The sequence below is a fragment of the Homalodisca vitripennis genome, chromosome 3, assembly GCF_021130785.1.
Source record: "Homalodisca vitripennis isolate AUS2020 chromosome 3, UT_GWSS_2.1, whole genome shotgun sequence".
In the NCBI taxonomy this organism is placed as follows: Eukaryota; Metazoa; Arthropoda; class Insecta; order Hemiptera; family Cicadellidae; genus Homalodisca; species Homalodisca vitripennis.
The window spans coordinates 16,005,198-16,019,527 of record NC_060209.1 but is presented as its reverse complement, the minus strand read 5'-3'; the positions used below and the strand labels follow the sequence as shown (position 1 = coordinate 16,019,527).

At 32.1% G+C, this 14,330-nt stretch overlaps 1 protein-coding gene across 2 annotated transcripts in view; it reads left to right on the top strand.

Annotated features, from left to right (window-relative positions):
- Positions 1-3,893: 3,893 nt before the first annotated feature.
- Positions 3,894-14,330, top strand: part of LOC124356634 (post-GPI attachment to proteins factor 2-like) — a 38,950-nt gene continuing 28,513 nt past the window's right edge. Inside the window, exons 1-2 of one of the 2 annotated variants that reach the window (XM_046807750.1) lie at positions 3,894-4,135; positions 9,273-9,493. In XM_046807750.1, the coding sequence (XP_046663706.1) occupies positions 9,296-9,493 (198 nt within the window). In that variant the 5' untranslated portion in view covers positions 3,894-4,135; positions 9,273-9,295. Of the gene's footprint in view, positions 4,136-5,310; positions 6,108-9,272; positions 9,494-14,330 lie in introns of those variants that run through there. The other variant, XM_046807751.1, reaches the window with a different exon arrangement.

The following is a 14,330-nucleotide window of genomic DNA, read 5'->3' as shown; positions in this document are numbered from 1 at the left end:
TGTACACTCAGTGGCCTGGTTTCTTCATGCTTACAGACAAAGCAGGAGGGAGGGGCTATAAGAGACTTCTGTCTTGTGAAAACTCCACTGAGTGGAAGTGGAGAGCATGATCACATCTTGAGTAGAAAATGGACCTTTTGAGGAAAGAGCGGTTTAGCCCTAGAATAAGAACCTTTGTTATCATGAGGCAGCCTACAGGTATTCAATGCAGGCAGCTCATTGAGTAGGATATTATAGATCAAAATACACATATAAACAAAATAATCTGAATGAAATTGTATTTTAAACTAAAGAAACCAAGTTGTAAATATTATACAATTACCTATATAAATAAATTACCTATATCAACTACTTTTAAAAAGCAAAATGTTCTCTAACAAGTATGGTATTTAATTATCTTTTAACTATAAAATATTAATATTTAATATTATTATAATATAATTTTATAAAAAATTATACGGCTGAGCGTGTTTATTCCTGTTGCATGAAGTGGAGCGGTCGAGCGGGACTTGTGACGTCACAGAAACACGACTCCGGCCTGTATTAAAGTTTGCCCTTGCTTGACCTCAAGTTTGTTAAGATCAAACAACGAAATGTTTTACAGATCTTTTAACAGATGTTTCAGATGGAACACAATGGAACTAATAGCTAATTTTTACCACTCCTGAGAATATCATATCCGCACTAGTAGTAATATAACATATTGCACTTGGGTGGGATAATAACACTGGAGGGAACAACTAGTAGGGAAAATGGGGGTTTTGTATTGCGAATGTTGACGAGCAGAGGAAAGAGACATTTTCCCTCCATAGAGAAATATGGAGACTTGTGTTGAACATTAAATGTATTACACCGACAGTACGTTGATAAACTGCAAAGTTATCCTTTTTTGTTCTCTTAGGACAAGAAGCTTATAAATTACACTTGGTCATATAAGAACCAAGCGCTGCTTCCGGAGTGACAGGATATTCAGGATGGGTAAGGTTGGGGGGGCCGCTTCCTATCAAGATCTATGAGGAAGAATTAGGGCACTAATCTCAAAGTCATGTCCCCCCTGAAAAAGGGGAGGTCACCTCTGAACCAGCCTCTCCAGTCAAAGCAGGTAGGGGGTGGCACACCCTTGTTGAGGCTAGCAAGAACCTCTGATACTTAGGGAACGAATTCCAACAGTATTCTCCCGCAGTAGAATAGAGCTATTGAATTACCCTTGCATTCCAGAATCTCGGCATTTGCGGTTAGTGATGTGCCGCTCCTGGACATCCATAAAGTTGTCCAGATTTAAGTGACACATCGGTTTTTTTCCGTTCCTAGTGGTAGGTTCAACTGGAAGGTACAAACAAGCCAGAAGTGAGCCCTGCTGGCAGGAGAGGTTATCTTAGATTCTTTGAAAATTAATATGGTTCACCTTCAATAAATTCTACATTTAATGACAGTCTGAGTTTAACATTCTCTGAAATAGCCACTTGAACAATATATTACCGATTAATGTTGAAACACATAAAACATGAAATAGATATAAAGGTCTTTTTGTTGAAAAATAAAGTAAATTTAATTCTGAGTACTTATTTTTAATAAAAACTCATGCATTATTTAATTGTTGTTTGTATTCAACTTTTTATTTGTACTACAAATGCTTGACATAATCCTTTGTATTCTACCTGAAATGTGTAGTGGTTTTGTAAGAATATTTTAACAGAAATAGAATCTTGAGGTAAAATATTCTGAAATTCAAAACGAATCTCCTTGTTACATGGCAAGCTCTCGCCGATTCCAAAGATTTGATCAGTTTACGACTTTAAGAAAATTAATTTACTGAAATATTAATATATTTAATTTTTGTAATAAGAATTCCCCCTGTAACGACCAAACCTTTAAACTTGCTAAGACTTAACATAGTTCTAGTATTATGAGTAGAGGAGAGGCAGTTGATAGTGTATACAGATAGATCCACTGTAGGAATTATGTTGATGCCAAACACATTAATTCATATTTTCTGAGAAGGGGGTTATATATTAATTAAAAAATATTATTTATTAAAATTGTAGGATGTTTGGAAAATGTGGACTACAAAGTTTAAATATATTCACAGATTTCATTACACAGTTACTGTATAGAAATAAAACAGCGTATTTAACCATTGTAATATGTACTCATCACGGCTAAATAAAGTATGGATCTATGTGACGATGGAAAATTTGAAATAAAGCAAATGTGTAATTTGTCTAATCTTGTACAAAATCGGTATATGTCACAAAAAAACTTAATAAAAATTTTGAACAATATTTCAAATAAATATTTTGTTCATTCTCGATGTATAATTTGGACAGATAGAAAGTCTGACAAACAAATAGAAGATGCATTTTACCATTTTTAGGAGTGATAGGCCTTGGTGATACTCTGTCTAATTCTATGAAGGTACTTGCACATCAAACTCCAGTTTGTTGAAGTAAAATTTAAGTTTCATCAAAAGTTGTAAGTATACAGCTGAAACAGTTCTCAAGATACTCTGCTAAATGTTAAGCTTCGCTAACGCTCAGGCAAATTCCGTGAAGAGGGATGCATCATTATCGAGTGGCACACTCACTTCTCTGGGGAATGTCCGAAACACCGGAGAGTCGGCGGTATGGAAAACCCTTGACGTCATCAAAAGATTATGCCTTTAAATGGTTGAAGGTTCAACTAAATTTGAAGCTTATAAATAAATTACTGTCTGACATATAATAAGACAGAAGACACAATTTTACAATGAGCTTTGATGACGCTCAGACAACCAGTGACAGTCTGCTGGGAATAATCCCAATTGGGTTCTAACTATAATTAATTTCGTACGATTAATACAAGCAAGTTACATCAATTAATCTGGTAATGAATAAGGCTAGAATAAAATGTATATCTAATATCTAGACAACCTTTGTCCTATGTCTAGACAATTTTATGGTATTGGCAAACATGTTTATAACAAAAGAAAATTTGGTTATAATCGAAAAAGTAAATAAATGAAGAGTCCTAATAATTACTGCCTTAGTATTTCTGAGTGCGAGTATGACCACCAAGCCGCGCCACGGGCGCAGAGTCGATCGTTATGTGAAAACCTCCTGTAATCAAAGTTGTTTATTCCAGCTCAAAATTATGTTTTTTCGATTCCAATATACATGTGAAGTAATTTACTGTGTCTAGTTTTCTTTTTATTTATATTGGCTGTTTATTATACGACCAATTCTAGAATTTTTAATGTCATGAAAAATCAACGTTTTTCTTATGTTTAGTACAATATAGAATAGAGTAAACAGATTTAAGTAAGTTTTATCACACAATTATAGCACGTTCAGCCCACAGAAAATTTAAAATTATCAGAAAAGTTCATGTGTTTTTTTTTAGTTTAATAGAGCTGGAATCAGAACTGTCGATGACAATCGCCTTGAGAGTAGAATTTTCACAAAAAATGGTAGATATTGAAAAAAAAAAAACTAGCCTATAGTAGCCGAGCGAGGTGGTCTTATTGCAGCATCACTGCATCAGACGGTAGTCTTGTTTCCAATTCTTAGATGAACGAGGGAAGAAAGTAGTCCCTGTAATAAAGCAGGACATTTCCTGAATCCATCAGATTTGTGATACAATTAAACGGTATGAACTCTCGATATATTTAAAATCGTGTTCAACGGCATCCCATGAGGCAGCACGGGTTACAAAGACCTATAGTCACCCCTGACACTTATAATTAACTATCAAGTATAAATTACATTGAGCATACCAGAAGTTGTAAACCTTCATATAGTAGCTAATGCTAATGACTGTGTTGGGTTATCTAGATAGCAGTCAGAAAATGTATTGATTTTAGCTGGTGTCTGTGTAATTATTATGTCAGCTGTGGTTCCCGATAATCATCCGTCAGCTGTGTGGCGTCTGTTCGTGTTCGTTCACAGTCTTCGTTAGATATTAGAGTATAGTGTAGATATAAGTAATTTTTGCAAATTCGTCCAACGAACTTTACCATTAACTATGTTAATGCGTGATTATTATCAGTTATGGACAAAATAAACTGTGATTGGTCTTGTTGTACTCATAAATTGGACAAAATGTCTCTAACTATGGAAATTGAGTTGCACCACTGAAAGTTGACAGATCACCATTTTAGGTATGAAAGCAAATTACAATCTTAATTAAAATCGAGAGGCAATAAATAATATATATAGAAATTAGTTTTACTAATCGTTTTCAGAATCAGAAACTACAGTTAATTACTCTTTTATTATTATTATTTTTAATGTAAATATTGTACATGTGTTTGGAAAATTTGTTATGTTTATAGATAACATACTGTGTTCTGGTATTTATATTATATATTTATCACGGCAAACAAAATTTAGTTATTATGTAGTAAATAGTAATTAAAACTGAAATTTTCAGTGAAGTGTATTCAATAAACTATTTTGGATGAATTTGAATTTTCATGCAGTTAAATTTATGGACAAGTTGGCGAAGAATTCAATTAAAAATAGGTAGGATTTATAATGTTCATTTGAGTTATTGTTACATTTTTAAAGGTATTTGTTCGAAATATCACGATAGCAGTGTTTAATTAACAAGCAGTTTTATAACTGTTTATTGTGTTGACTGTGCCAGACAGACACACAAGTGTATACTGGATGGTTTAAATACTGAAGAATACGCAGCAAAGAACTGCAGTAAGTTAAAGGTGTTAAATGTGATATGTCTGTGTGTTTATTTTACTCTGTTAAAAGAAAATCACTGTAAGAGAAATAAAAGTACTCATCAGTGATACAATATATTCATCTTGAATCATGAATCAAGATGGTTCATTTGGGTAAGCGGTCTACACTAGTTATTCGATTGCTATTATCGAATGGTTCAATTGTTTTCATCCGAAGAAATAATTCAATATTAAAATAGATTTAACTTAGCATATTATTTCAACTTATTAATTAATTATAGAAATTTTAATGTAAACAACAAACAAGAAGTAACTAATATTTTGAAACTTTGAAAATAGCTTTGAGTATGAGGAAAATATGTGAAATATTGGCTACAGTATAATGAGAGGCCATCACCACAATAGAATCATATTTATGATTATCTAAACTATAGAAATAAAAATGTTGACACGAATTAGGTTATATAAAAACTATCTATGTTGTGTATCTATAAAATGTAACAAACAAAACAGTTTAACATTTAATTACTTTGTACTGTTTTTAAGGATATACTATGATTCTATTGTGGTGATGGCCTCTTATTATACTGCAGCTGAGATATTTCTCACTAGTAACTGTTTAAGTGGCTTCGGAATCTCTCTTCTAGATAGTAATGCACTATCATGTTCAATAAGTAACTAAAAGGGTGCTGTTCAAACAAGTACTTTTCTTCTGTAACTAGGCTACTAGGCCTAGTAATTGAGTTTTAGGCACAGGTCTAAATGTCGAAATTAGGTAAAACAGCTGTTTAATTTACTTTTCTGAAGTTAAATGTCATTCTTTTTAATCTAGGATGTAGGCTAATCTATTTTAGGACAAATATGTTTCCAACTGGAATTTGTGGTACAGTTGATATACAGGGTGTTACAGAACTTCTACGTAGAACATTGCAGTCACCTGCTACAAGTAATGAATTGGTTTTACCTACAAGTGTTATGTGTAGTGGGTGTTCAAGTTGTTTGATTGTGTTAGAATTAACAATTCAGAAATTGTGTTGTTTTTAGTTCGACATGGGGTTTAAACATTTTTTTCTTTGTGTATAAAATGTGGCACCTATTATCCTCTAGCTGAGGATAAACTGTTGTTTTAGAGCCAAGTTATATTCTCTGTTTAAGTAAATACTCCGTAAGTTTCTATTTTTCTTTTTCTTTATTATTTAATTTTAGTTATGTTTAAAATTGTATTACTTTAATTCTTTTATTGGTCGGTTGGCCACTTATCGAACATCAGATCACGTACGAACTTTGGATAGAACAGAAACAAGCACTCATGTGATATGAGCTTGTATTTAGGTAATATCTCCAGGACATATTCCTTTTTTTGTCATAACAGCGGGGTGGCGCCAAAGGCAACAACGAAGCCTACACTGATGGCCAGGGACATTTCCAACATAATGTAAGTTATTATTTAGGCTTTCCTCCCTTTTATATCTATTGTACTACTCTCCAATACCTTAGTGTGAAATAGCTAAAGTAAACAATTAACCAAACTGAACAATTTTTACATTTAAACATCTTTTCTATACCTAACAATAACAAAATTGTAGCAAATAAACTATTACTATTAATGGGTACTGAATGAAAATATTTTCTTGTTACAAGTAGTGAAGAGGCTGAAGAATAAAATAAAATATTTAAAAAGCTGTATTCACTAGTTAAATCCACTCCATTTCCTTAAATACAGTTTATTTGTCACAGTCTCTAATGGTTAGTATTGTAAGACCTTTAATTTGGGTGACGTGGAAGCACCTCTTTACCATTAAAAATTTTTGGGTTAAGGGCATTTTTACATTTTGAAAAAGAAAATCTTACCGTAGTAGGAAAAAAAAATACATTGGTATTATCCGAAGGTCACTAATTTTAGAACCAGTTTTTTACTGGGTATCTAAAGAAAACTACATTATTAGAAAGAACAGACTTTATTTAACTTATTGAAAACATTACATATTACATGACGTAACGGTTCTTGTTTTCTGCTTTCCAAAATGAAGTGATATTGGCAAGAAGTAGGGCACTCTATTCCTAACTAATTTTTGTAAATGATATAAGTAAGTTTAGATTAGATTATCATAAATATGTTACTAGAATTACGAAAATTAAAGATGACCTTTACTAGCGCTAATGTAATCTGGCTTGAATTTGGGTACTATCCCGAGGGAAATATTTCTTTATTCCCCAGAAGTGCAGTGTGGCGCCATCACCAAAGCCTGCACTGATGCCTAGGGACATTTCTGATCGGTACTTTCCCAACCTCACACGTTCCAGATCATCTAACTTTTCCAACGTCAAATCATGTCGGGCGATCTGGCACGTAATCTCAGGTCAGGAAAGTGCTGATAGGAAATGCCCTTGGCCTTCAGTGCCACCCCGCATTTCAGGCAAAAACTGAACACCACTTTTTTTGAGACACTTCCTAAATTCAAACTAAATGAGCACTCGTAAATATTGACTAACTTTTATGTTTCTAGTATATATAACCTGTAACAAATAGTAGATAGGGACAGAGTAACCACCATCTCACTGACATTGCTTCTTTTGTGGAGGCAGAAAAAAAGAACTGATTGTCATAAAGACATTGTCTGTTATTTCTAATAATGTAGTTTTTTAGGTCCTCCGTAAGAAACATTGTAAAATAGTGGCTTTCGAATAATATAAAATAATCAGAAAAATTGTGTATAATATCACTATGAAGAGTATGTAAGATCTTGTATCATGAAAAATAAAATAAAGTTTATTTTGGTGTATGTTTGTTTAGTTGGAGTTGCAATAATTTTAAAACAGCAGCACTATTTTCTATACATTTTCGTTTGAGATTTGAACGTCGGATCCTTTATTTTTGGGACGCCCTGTAATTTTGTGGAGTTTAAATTATTTTAAAATTAATTGGAGTCGATTTAGCAGGCAATTTATTTCAACTGAGCCTTTACAATTAATTACCCGGTTGATTGTTTCACATTTGAGATCTGGTGGCCTGAAACATAATCAGTAATTAATAATTAATAATCAGTAAAAAAATTTGGTACTTTGGGATTATACCGACCACACTAGTATGAAGAACACAAAAATAGAAATTTATAGAAACAAACATGATAGAACGAAAAAACAACTCTTCAATTACAAAATTACAAACTTACAAGCATTTCCAGGTATTGTGATCGGTATTGTTGTCGCTGTTATCTTATCTTTCTCGAGAATCCTGATTACGGCAGGCCGCGCGGCATCACGTGATTTGCACGGTACATAATTGCCTTTCCATTACAATTCAATTTATATTTCTGATTAGCCCCTCTAGAATTTGATATTTTACTGATAGGTACTATCTCGAGGGATGTTTTTCTTTCGTCGACATCAGCGCGGGGCAGCACCGAAGGTGCTGTCGAAGCCCGCGCTGATGGCCGGAGGCACTCGCATTTTGGGTGGCGGAATGTGATCAAGAATAAAAACAAGTTTTGAGTGTTTTTTTAATAAAGAGTTTAGTTTGGTAAATGTTTGTTTTTGTTAAATTTTTGTGTTTGGAGAAATGTAGAGGTAAAACACGAAAGTACAACAAAGCGATGCACCAGCTGAACGGGCGGCGAGGCTCTGCAATCACGTTATCTACTAGACGCTCGACTTTGACCTCTGTCTGAGGATGGGGAGGGGTTTGCGATAAGACAATTCCTGTTTTATACTGACGAAATATTGTTCTACGCTAATCTAGTAATCAGTAGAAACGAAATGTGAAATAACGATTCATGTCTGGGTGTGGTCGGTATAATCCCAAAGTACCAAAAATTTTAATGGTAAATTTCTAGATTAAACTAATTTAATAAATCTAGTAACTACTTTTTCTTCAAAACAAAGTATTGAATTAAATTTGAAGTATTTTTAATTTTATTATTTTGGCATAATTTAAGTTTTTTGGTATTGTTTTATTGTTTTTTTAAAGAATTTTTTAGTAACATTCACCACTTATAGTAAAAATATATTTTTGGAATAAAACTTTATGACTGTAATTTTTACACAACAATATTATTGAGCTGTCCCTGGTATAGCTGAGTGGGTAGTGTTTTCCCAGAGTCCTAAATTACCCCTGAAGTTTGCTGATATTGTGGTCATTATCCTCAATTACCAAAAGTCAAAACTTTAGGTCAGATTTGACTGAATGCATCACCCATTACTTGCAAGTTTTACACAGCAATGTTATTGAGTTGTTCATGGTATAGCTAGGTGGGGTAGTGTCTCAGGTTGTCTCCTCAGGGATCTGGGTTCAAATCCAAATTTAGGCATGGAATTTTTAAATGCTAACAAATAAGCATTACAGTATAGTTTGAAGTAATGTAATAAATGATTGAAGGATCATCCATGAAAGATTGCGTTATTATAGGGTGGTATGAAATATTGTGTTATTATAGAGTGGTATGAAAGATTGCGTTATTACAGGGTGTAATGAAAGGTTGCGTTATTACAGGGTGGCATGAAAGATTGTGTTATTATAGGGTGGCATGAAAGATTGTGTTATTATAGGGTGGCATGAAAGATTGTGTTATTACAGGGTGGCATGAAAGATTGTTTATTACAGGGTGGCATGAGAGGTAGGGAGGGATGCCCAGTAAACCGGTAATGGTCAACACTACTGGTTACCTACCACTCAACTACCGCCAGTCCAAGGGGTTTGTGGTCCGGATACCATTCGAGAAGCTAGCCTGGAGTACCTGTCTACTGCCTCTCAGCAGCTTCGTCTTCTGTGTCATCTGGTCACTGCTCTACAACTTTGACGACTCCACTTTTACACATTGCAAGGTGAGGCGCGAACGAAAATTAATATAGTAGTCCTTACGTGACTATGGGTTAAGTAATTTGTCAGTTTTCTTAGCTGAATAAATTTATGTTAAAGAAAGAGAAGTTGAGCCTAGTTATGAGATTTTATCCATTAAAATCACTGTTTAGAAATATAATATTCAATATTTTTTTCTGTATGTTCTTGACATTTTCATCCCTACAATAAGAATCTGATCTCATACAAAGCAAGCATTTTACCTGTTATGTTTGTACATTTTACTATTACATTATGTTAAATGTCAACTATGTATACAATATGAATTTAAAAATATTTTTGGAACTTATATGTACGGTATTTAGAAAATAAATTTTAATGCAATATTTAAATACAATCAAAATTTGTTTGGCCAATTTCAAAATTTTGTAGAGGTTAATGTTTAAGTCAGGAAATGTTCCTGGGAAATTCCTATAAGTATATCCTAGCCCTATAATAGATTAATACAGAAATGTTATAAATGTCTACAAAATTCAGCTCTAAATACATTATATACTCCTCTAAATAAAGTCTTAAATTTCATTTCACAATACATATATATATATATATATATATATATATATATATATATATATATATATATATATATAGTTCTACTAGCTGTTTCCCGCGGCTTCGCACGCTTTTCGTAAGTTTTGCCCGCGTATGAGCATTTCTGGTTGAAGTAAATTATATTTCCAACCCCGATGTAGATTTTACCTTGATGTCACGATCAAGAAAATATGTCAAAAATGTATTGTACGTGCATAATGTATTTTATTACAAAGTGGTCTACCACTCAACCTTTAAGTTCAACCAAAAATTTAGTTTAGACAATTATACATCATAACTTAGCGCCTTCAAATAGTGTTTCACTGTTTAATATACGTATCTATCTCGTAATTGCAGGTTATAATGTGCAGGCGCTTTGAAAACTTTTCTTCATTTTATTCGTTTATATTCACGACATAAGCGAATAATTCAGATAATAACTATCCTATCTTCTAAGTTAGACTAAATTACGGATACATGTGAAATTTGATTGAAATTGGTTCAGTCGTTTTTGAGTTTATTGGCAACATACATCGTGACTCAAGATTTTTATATATATACTAGCAGTTACCCGCGGCTTCGCACGCATTTTCATGTTGAAAACTCGGAGAGTATATATATTCATGTATTCTTTATCTATGACATAATAAACACTCCTGAGATAATCGATAGTCATTCAAATCTATTCCAATTTCCTAATCTATTTTAGATTTAAGTTTAAAGAATTTGGGGTCCTGAAGTCGTAAAAAGAAACAGTTTTTATAAGATTCGTATTCCCTCCAACATTCCATGATAATTTACTGAAGTGCTCCTACGATTTCAGTAACAATAAGAGTTAGCCGTTTTACCCCAATGACGAAAGTGTATCGTCCAACTAAAAAGTTGCTGCGGTCGATATGAGTCTGTTCTGGTCGTTTAAATTCACCCCCGGTCTAATCTATTTACAGTTCCACAATTGCTTTATGCCGTTGCACTAACCAAAACAACTGTCTCATATGTTGGTTTCGGGTTCTAACTTAGGTTAAATTTTGATGATTAAGTCATTTTGATATTTTTACCGATCACTAAATATGTATTAGGGGTGTATATGCTTAAAGTATTAGGGCAAGATTATGTTATCTCCATTTGCTTTTCAATAACTACAGTAAAAAGGCCATACACTAAAATTTAAATGTAAACGCATGTTTCTGCCTCTTTGATGAACTTCAGCTGAAAGTGTTTAACAGATGTTAAGTATCAGTTAAATTTATATTACGTGTCGTAGCGCAATCTGCCAAATCCAATGTAAAACACTCCAATAGCAACAACAATTTGTAAATAAAAATGTAATTAAATAGACTATTTAAATAGGACCAAATTGTGAATATAAACCATTCTCGAATCCCCTTCAACACACAGACAAAATATATATATCTTGTGTTCGTGTGTAAGTGACTGAACTCCTAAACGACTGGACCGATTTTGATGATGATATATGTCCCGCGGCTTCGCACGCTTTTCGTAAGTTTTGCCCGCGTATGAGCATTTCTGGTTGAAGTAAATTATATTTCCAACCCCGATGTAGATTTTACCTTGATGTCACGATCAAGAAAATATGTCAAAAATGTATTGTACATGCATAATGTATTTTATTACAAAGTGGTCTACCACTCAACCTTTAAGTTCAACCAAAAATTTAGTTTAGACAATTATACATCATAACTTAGCGCCTTCAAATAGTGTTTCACTGTTTAATATACGTATCTATCTCGTAATTGCAGGTTATAATGTGCAGGCGCTTTGAAAACTTTTCTTCATTTTATTCGTTTATATTCACGACATAAGCGAATAATTCAGATAATAACTATCCTATCTTCTAAGTTAGACTAAATTACGGATACATGTGAAATTTGATTGAAATTGGTTCAGTCGTTTTTGAGTTTATTGGCAACATACATCGTGACTCAAGATTTTTATATATATAAGATATTATATATTTATATATTTTATATATTTATATATTTTATATATTTATATATTTTATATATTTATATATATATATTTATATATTTTATATTTTATAATATAACATATATTATATATTTATTTATATCATATAACATATATTATATATTTATTTATATCACAAAGTGATAGTTGTTGTGATGTCTAAAACACTGTATAGTGGAAAACAAAATGGTAGCAAATAGTAAACAAAACATTATACTGCTAACACATGATAATCAGCAAACAAAACGTAGGAAAATCAGTATTTTTGTTCTATTTTTCAACCATTCAAGATAAAGCCAAACTAATTACCAAAACACAAAACGTAGGAAAATCAGTATTTTTGTTCTATTTTTCAACCATTCAAGATAAAGCCAAACTAATTACCAAAAAATTTAGTTCTTAATAGAGGTATTGGTAAATGTAATGAAAATTATATCTTGCTACTTGAATTTGTTATGTTTTACAACTTAAAAATATCGTAAACTTGAACTATTTAAAAAAATTTGGAATACGCTCAGAAGTTACAACTGTAACATATTTTTAGAAACAATACTTCTTTCCAATCCACAAATGTTGAATTTTCTGTTTTCATCTTGGTTCATTGTCATAATCCAAATGTAATCTTGCTTAAAAATAGGAGATCAAAATAAAATCATAGTTTTAATAAATCAATGTATTGCAATAAAGATCCAACAGTTGGATCTGTAACACATATCTATATTATTACATTAGAGCAGGGTTTAACAACATGCAATTTGGATTTTTAATTCAAACTTTATACAATTAAGTTTTAGTTGTTCTATTATAACTACTCAAGCAAGGTACTACAGCACACGTTTAATGGCTTGTGTAGTAGGTGGTTAAAAGTCAAGTGATTGTAATGAAGATTAATTCAATCATGGTGGAGCTATATTTGCATTGTCGTATCTTTGTCCTTCTCCCTGCACCTACATACATTTCAAATTGCATAATAATCTGTTAACTTAAAATACATTATATTACAATCCATATCATATTTTAAATTTCATTTTAAGAAAAATAAAATTTAAACTATTATTACTTGTGAATGAGAATATTTATAGGGTGATTGAGTTTCTATCAATTCGTTAAGCATCTAATGAGCATTAATGAAAATTAGAAAAAAATTACTTCAACCATTTTGACTTACACTAGTCAATTTTTGTAGTAGTCTATCCTATGTGGAGCTTGTGAGATGACAAGTTTTACATGGGAACTAAACGTGTTTCAGGCCTGACGACAACACAACAGGAGCTCGCTCATCTGTAACAATTTTTAAGGAACAAGTTCTTTCCACACCCAAACTCTTGGGCTCACTAATTTATACAATATTGTTTTCCAAAATGCTCCTTTCCTTCCTTCATAAAAAAATGTAATTAATTAAATAGTACACAGAGTGATTTAATTTGGTATCTTAACTCAATTTTATTTTATTCATAAATAGAAAGAGTTTATTATTTATTTGAATAATTGTATTGAGTTTTGATCTCTTTGTCTATAGTTTCAATACAACACTTTCAATATGATCTGTTTCTTGTGTTATATATTATTTTATGTACAAAATTTTGTTCTTGTGTTGGCATTATGAAAACTTATTGCCGTGCTAAGGTCTGTGACTCAAAATTCTGTACTCCATGGAGGTACAGACAGTGTCTTAAAATATAACATATCCATTGGTTAAAAAATACCTCCAAAAGACTTGAGATGATTGGGAAGTATGACGATTATAGTACATTTTTTATGATCTAGCGCAAAAGTTAAATCATCGAGAAAGTTCATAATAGTAAATTCAATAAAGTCAATGTTCATTACCTTCCTCACCTAACTTATCTGAATGAAAGCCGTACACAACTCGGGTGCATTCAATATCGATACCTCGGCTGTTACAGGGATATAGTTTGAACATGGTTTGAAAAGTTAGAAGTATATCAATTGATGAGTGAAGGTAATCGTGGTCTCTTTCATATAAAAATACAATTACTGGAAAGACAAGTCCTGAATCCCCATCAAGCAAACTTCTTGTTATTTCTATGATTAGTATTATATTCTATATTCCTTCATTTGCTTTAAATAAGTCCTTTCTGAATTCATCCTGAATTTTTTACTCAGTTTTAGAATATTTTAGTGTACTATACTTTTTAAGAAGTTCAGTTTCCTTTGGCTGTAACTTACAATTTTTTACTTTAATCACAAAATGTCACTAAAGTTAACATTTTAACATGAATTAACAATAAAAACAATGTTTGAAAATTTATTTGAACTACA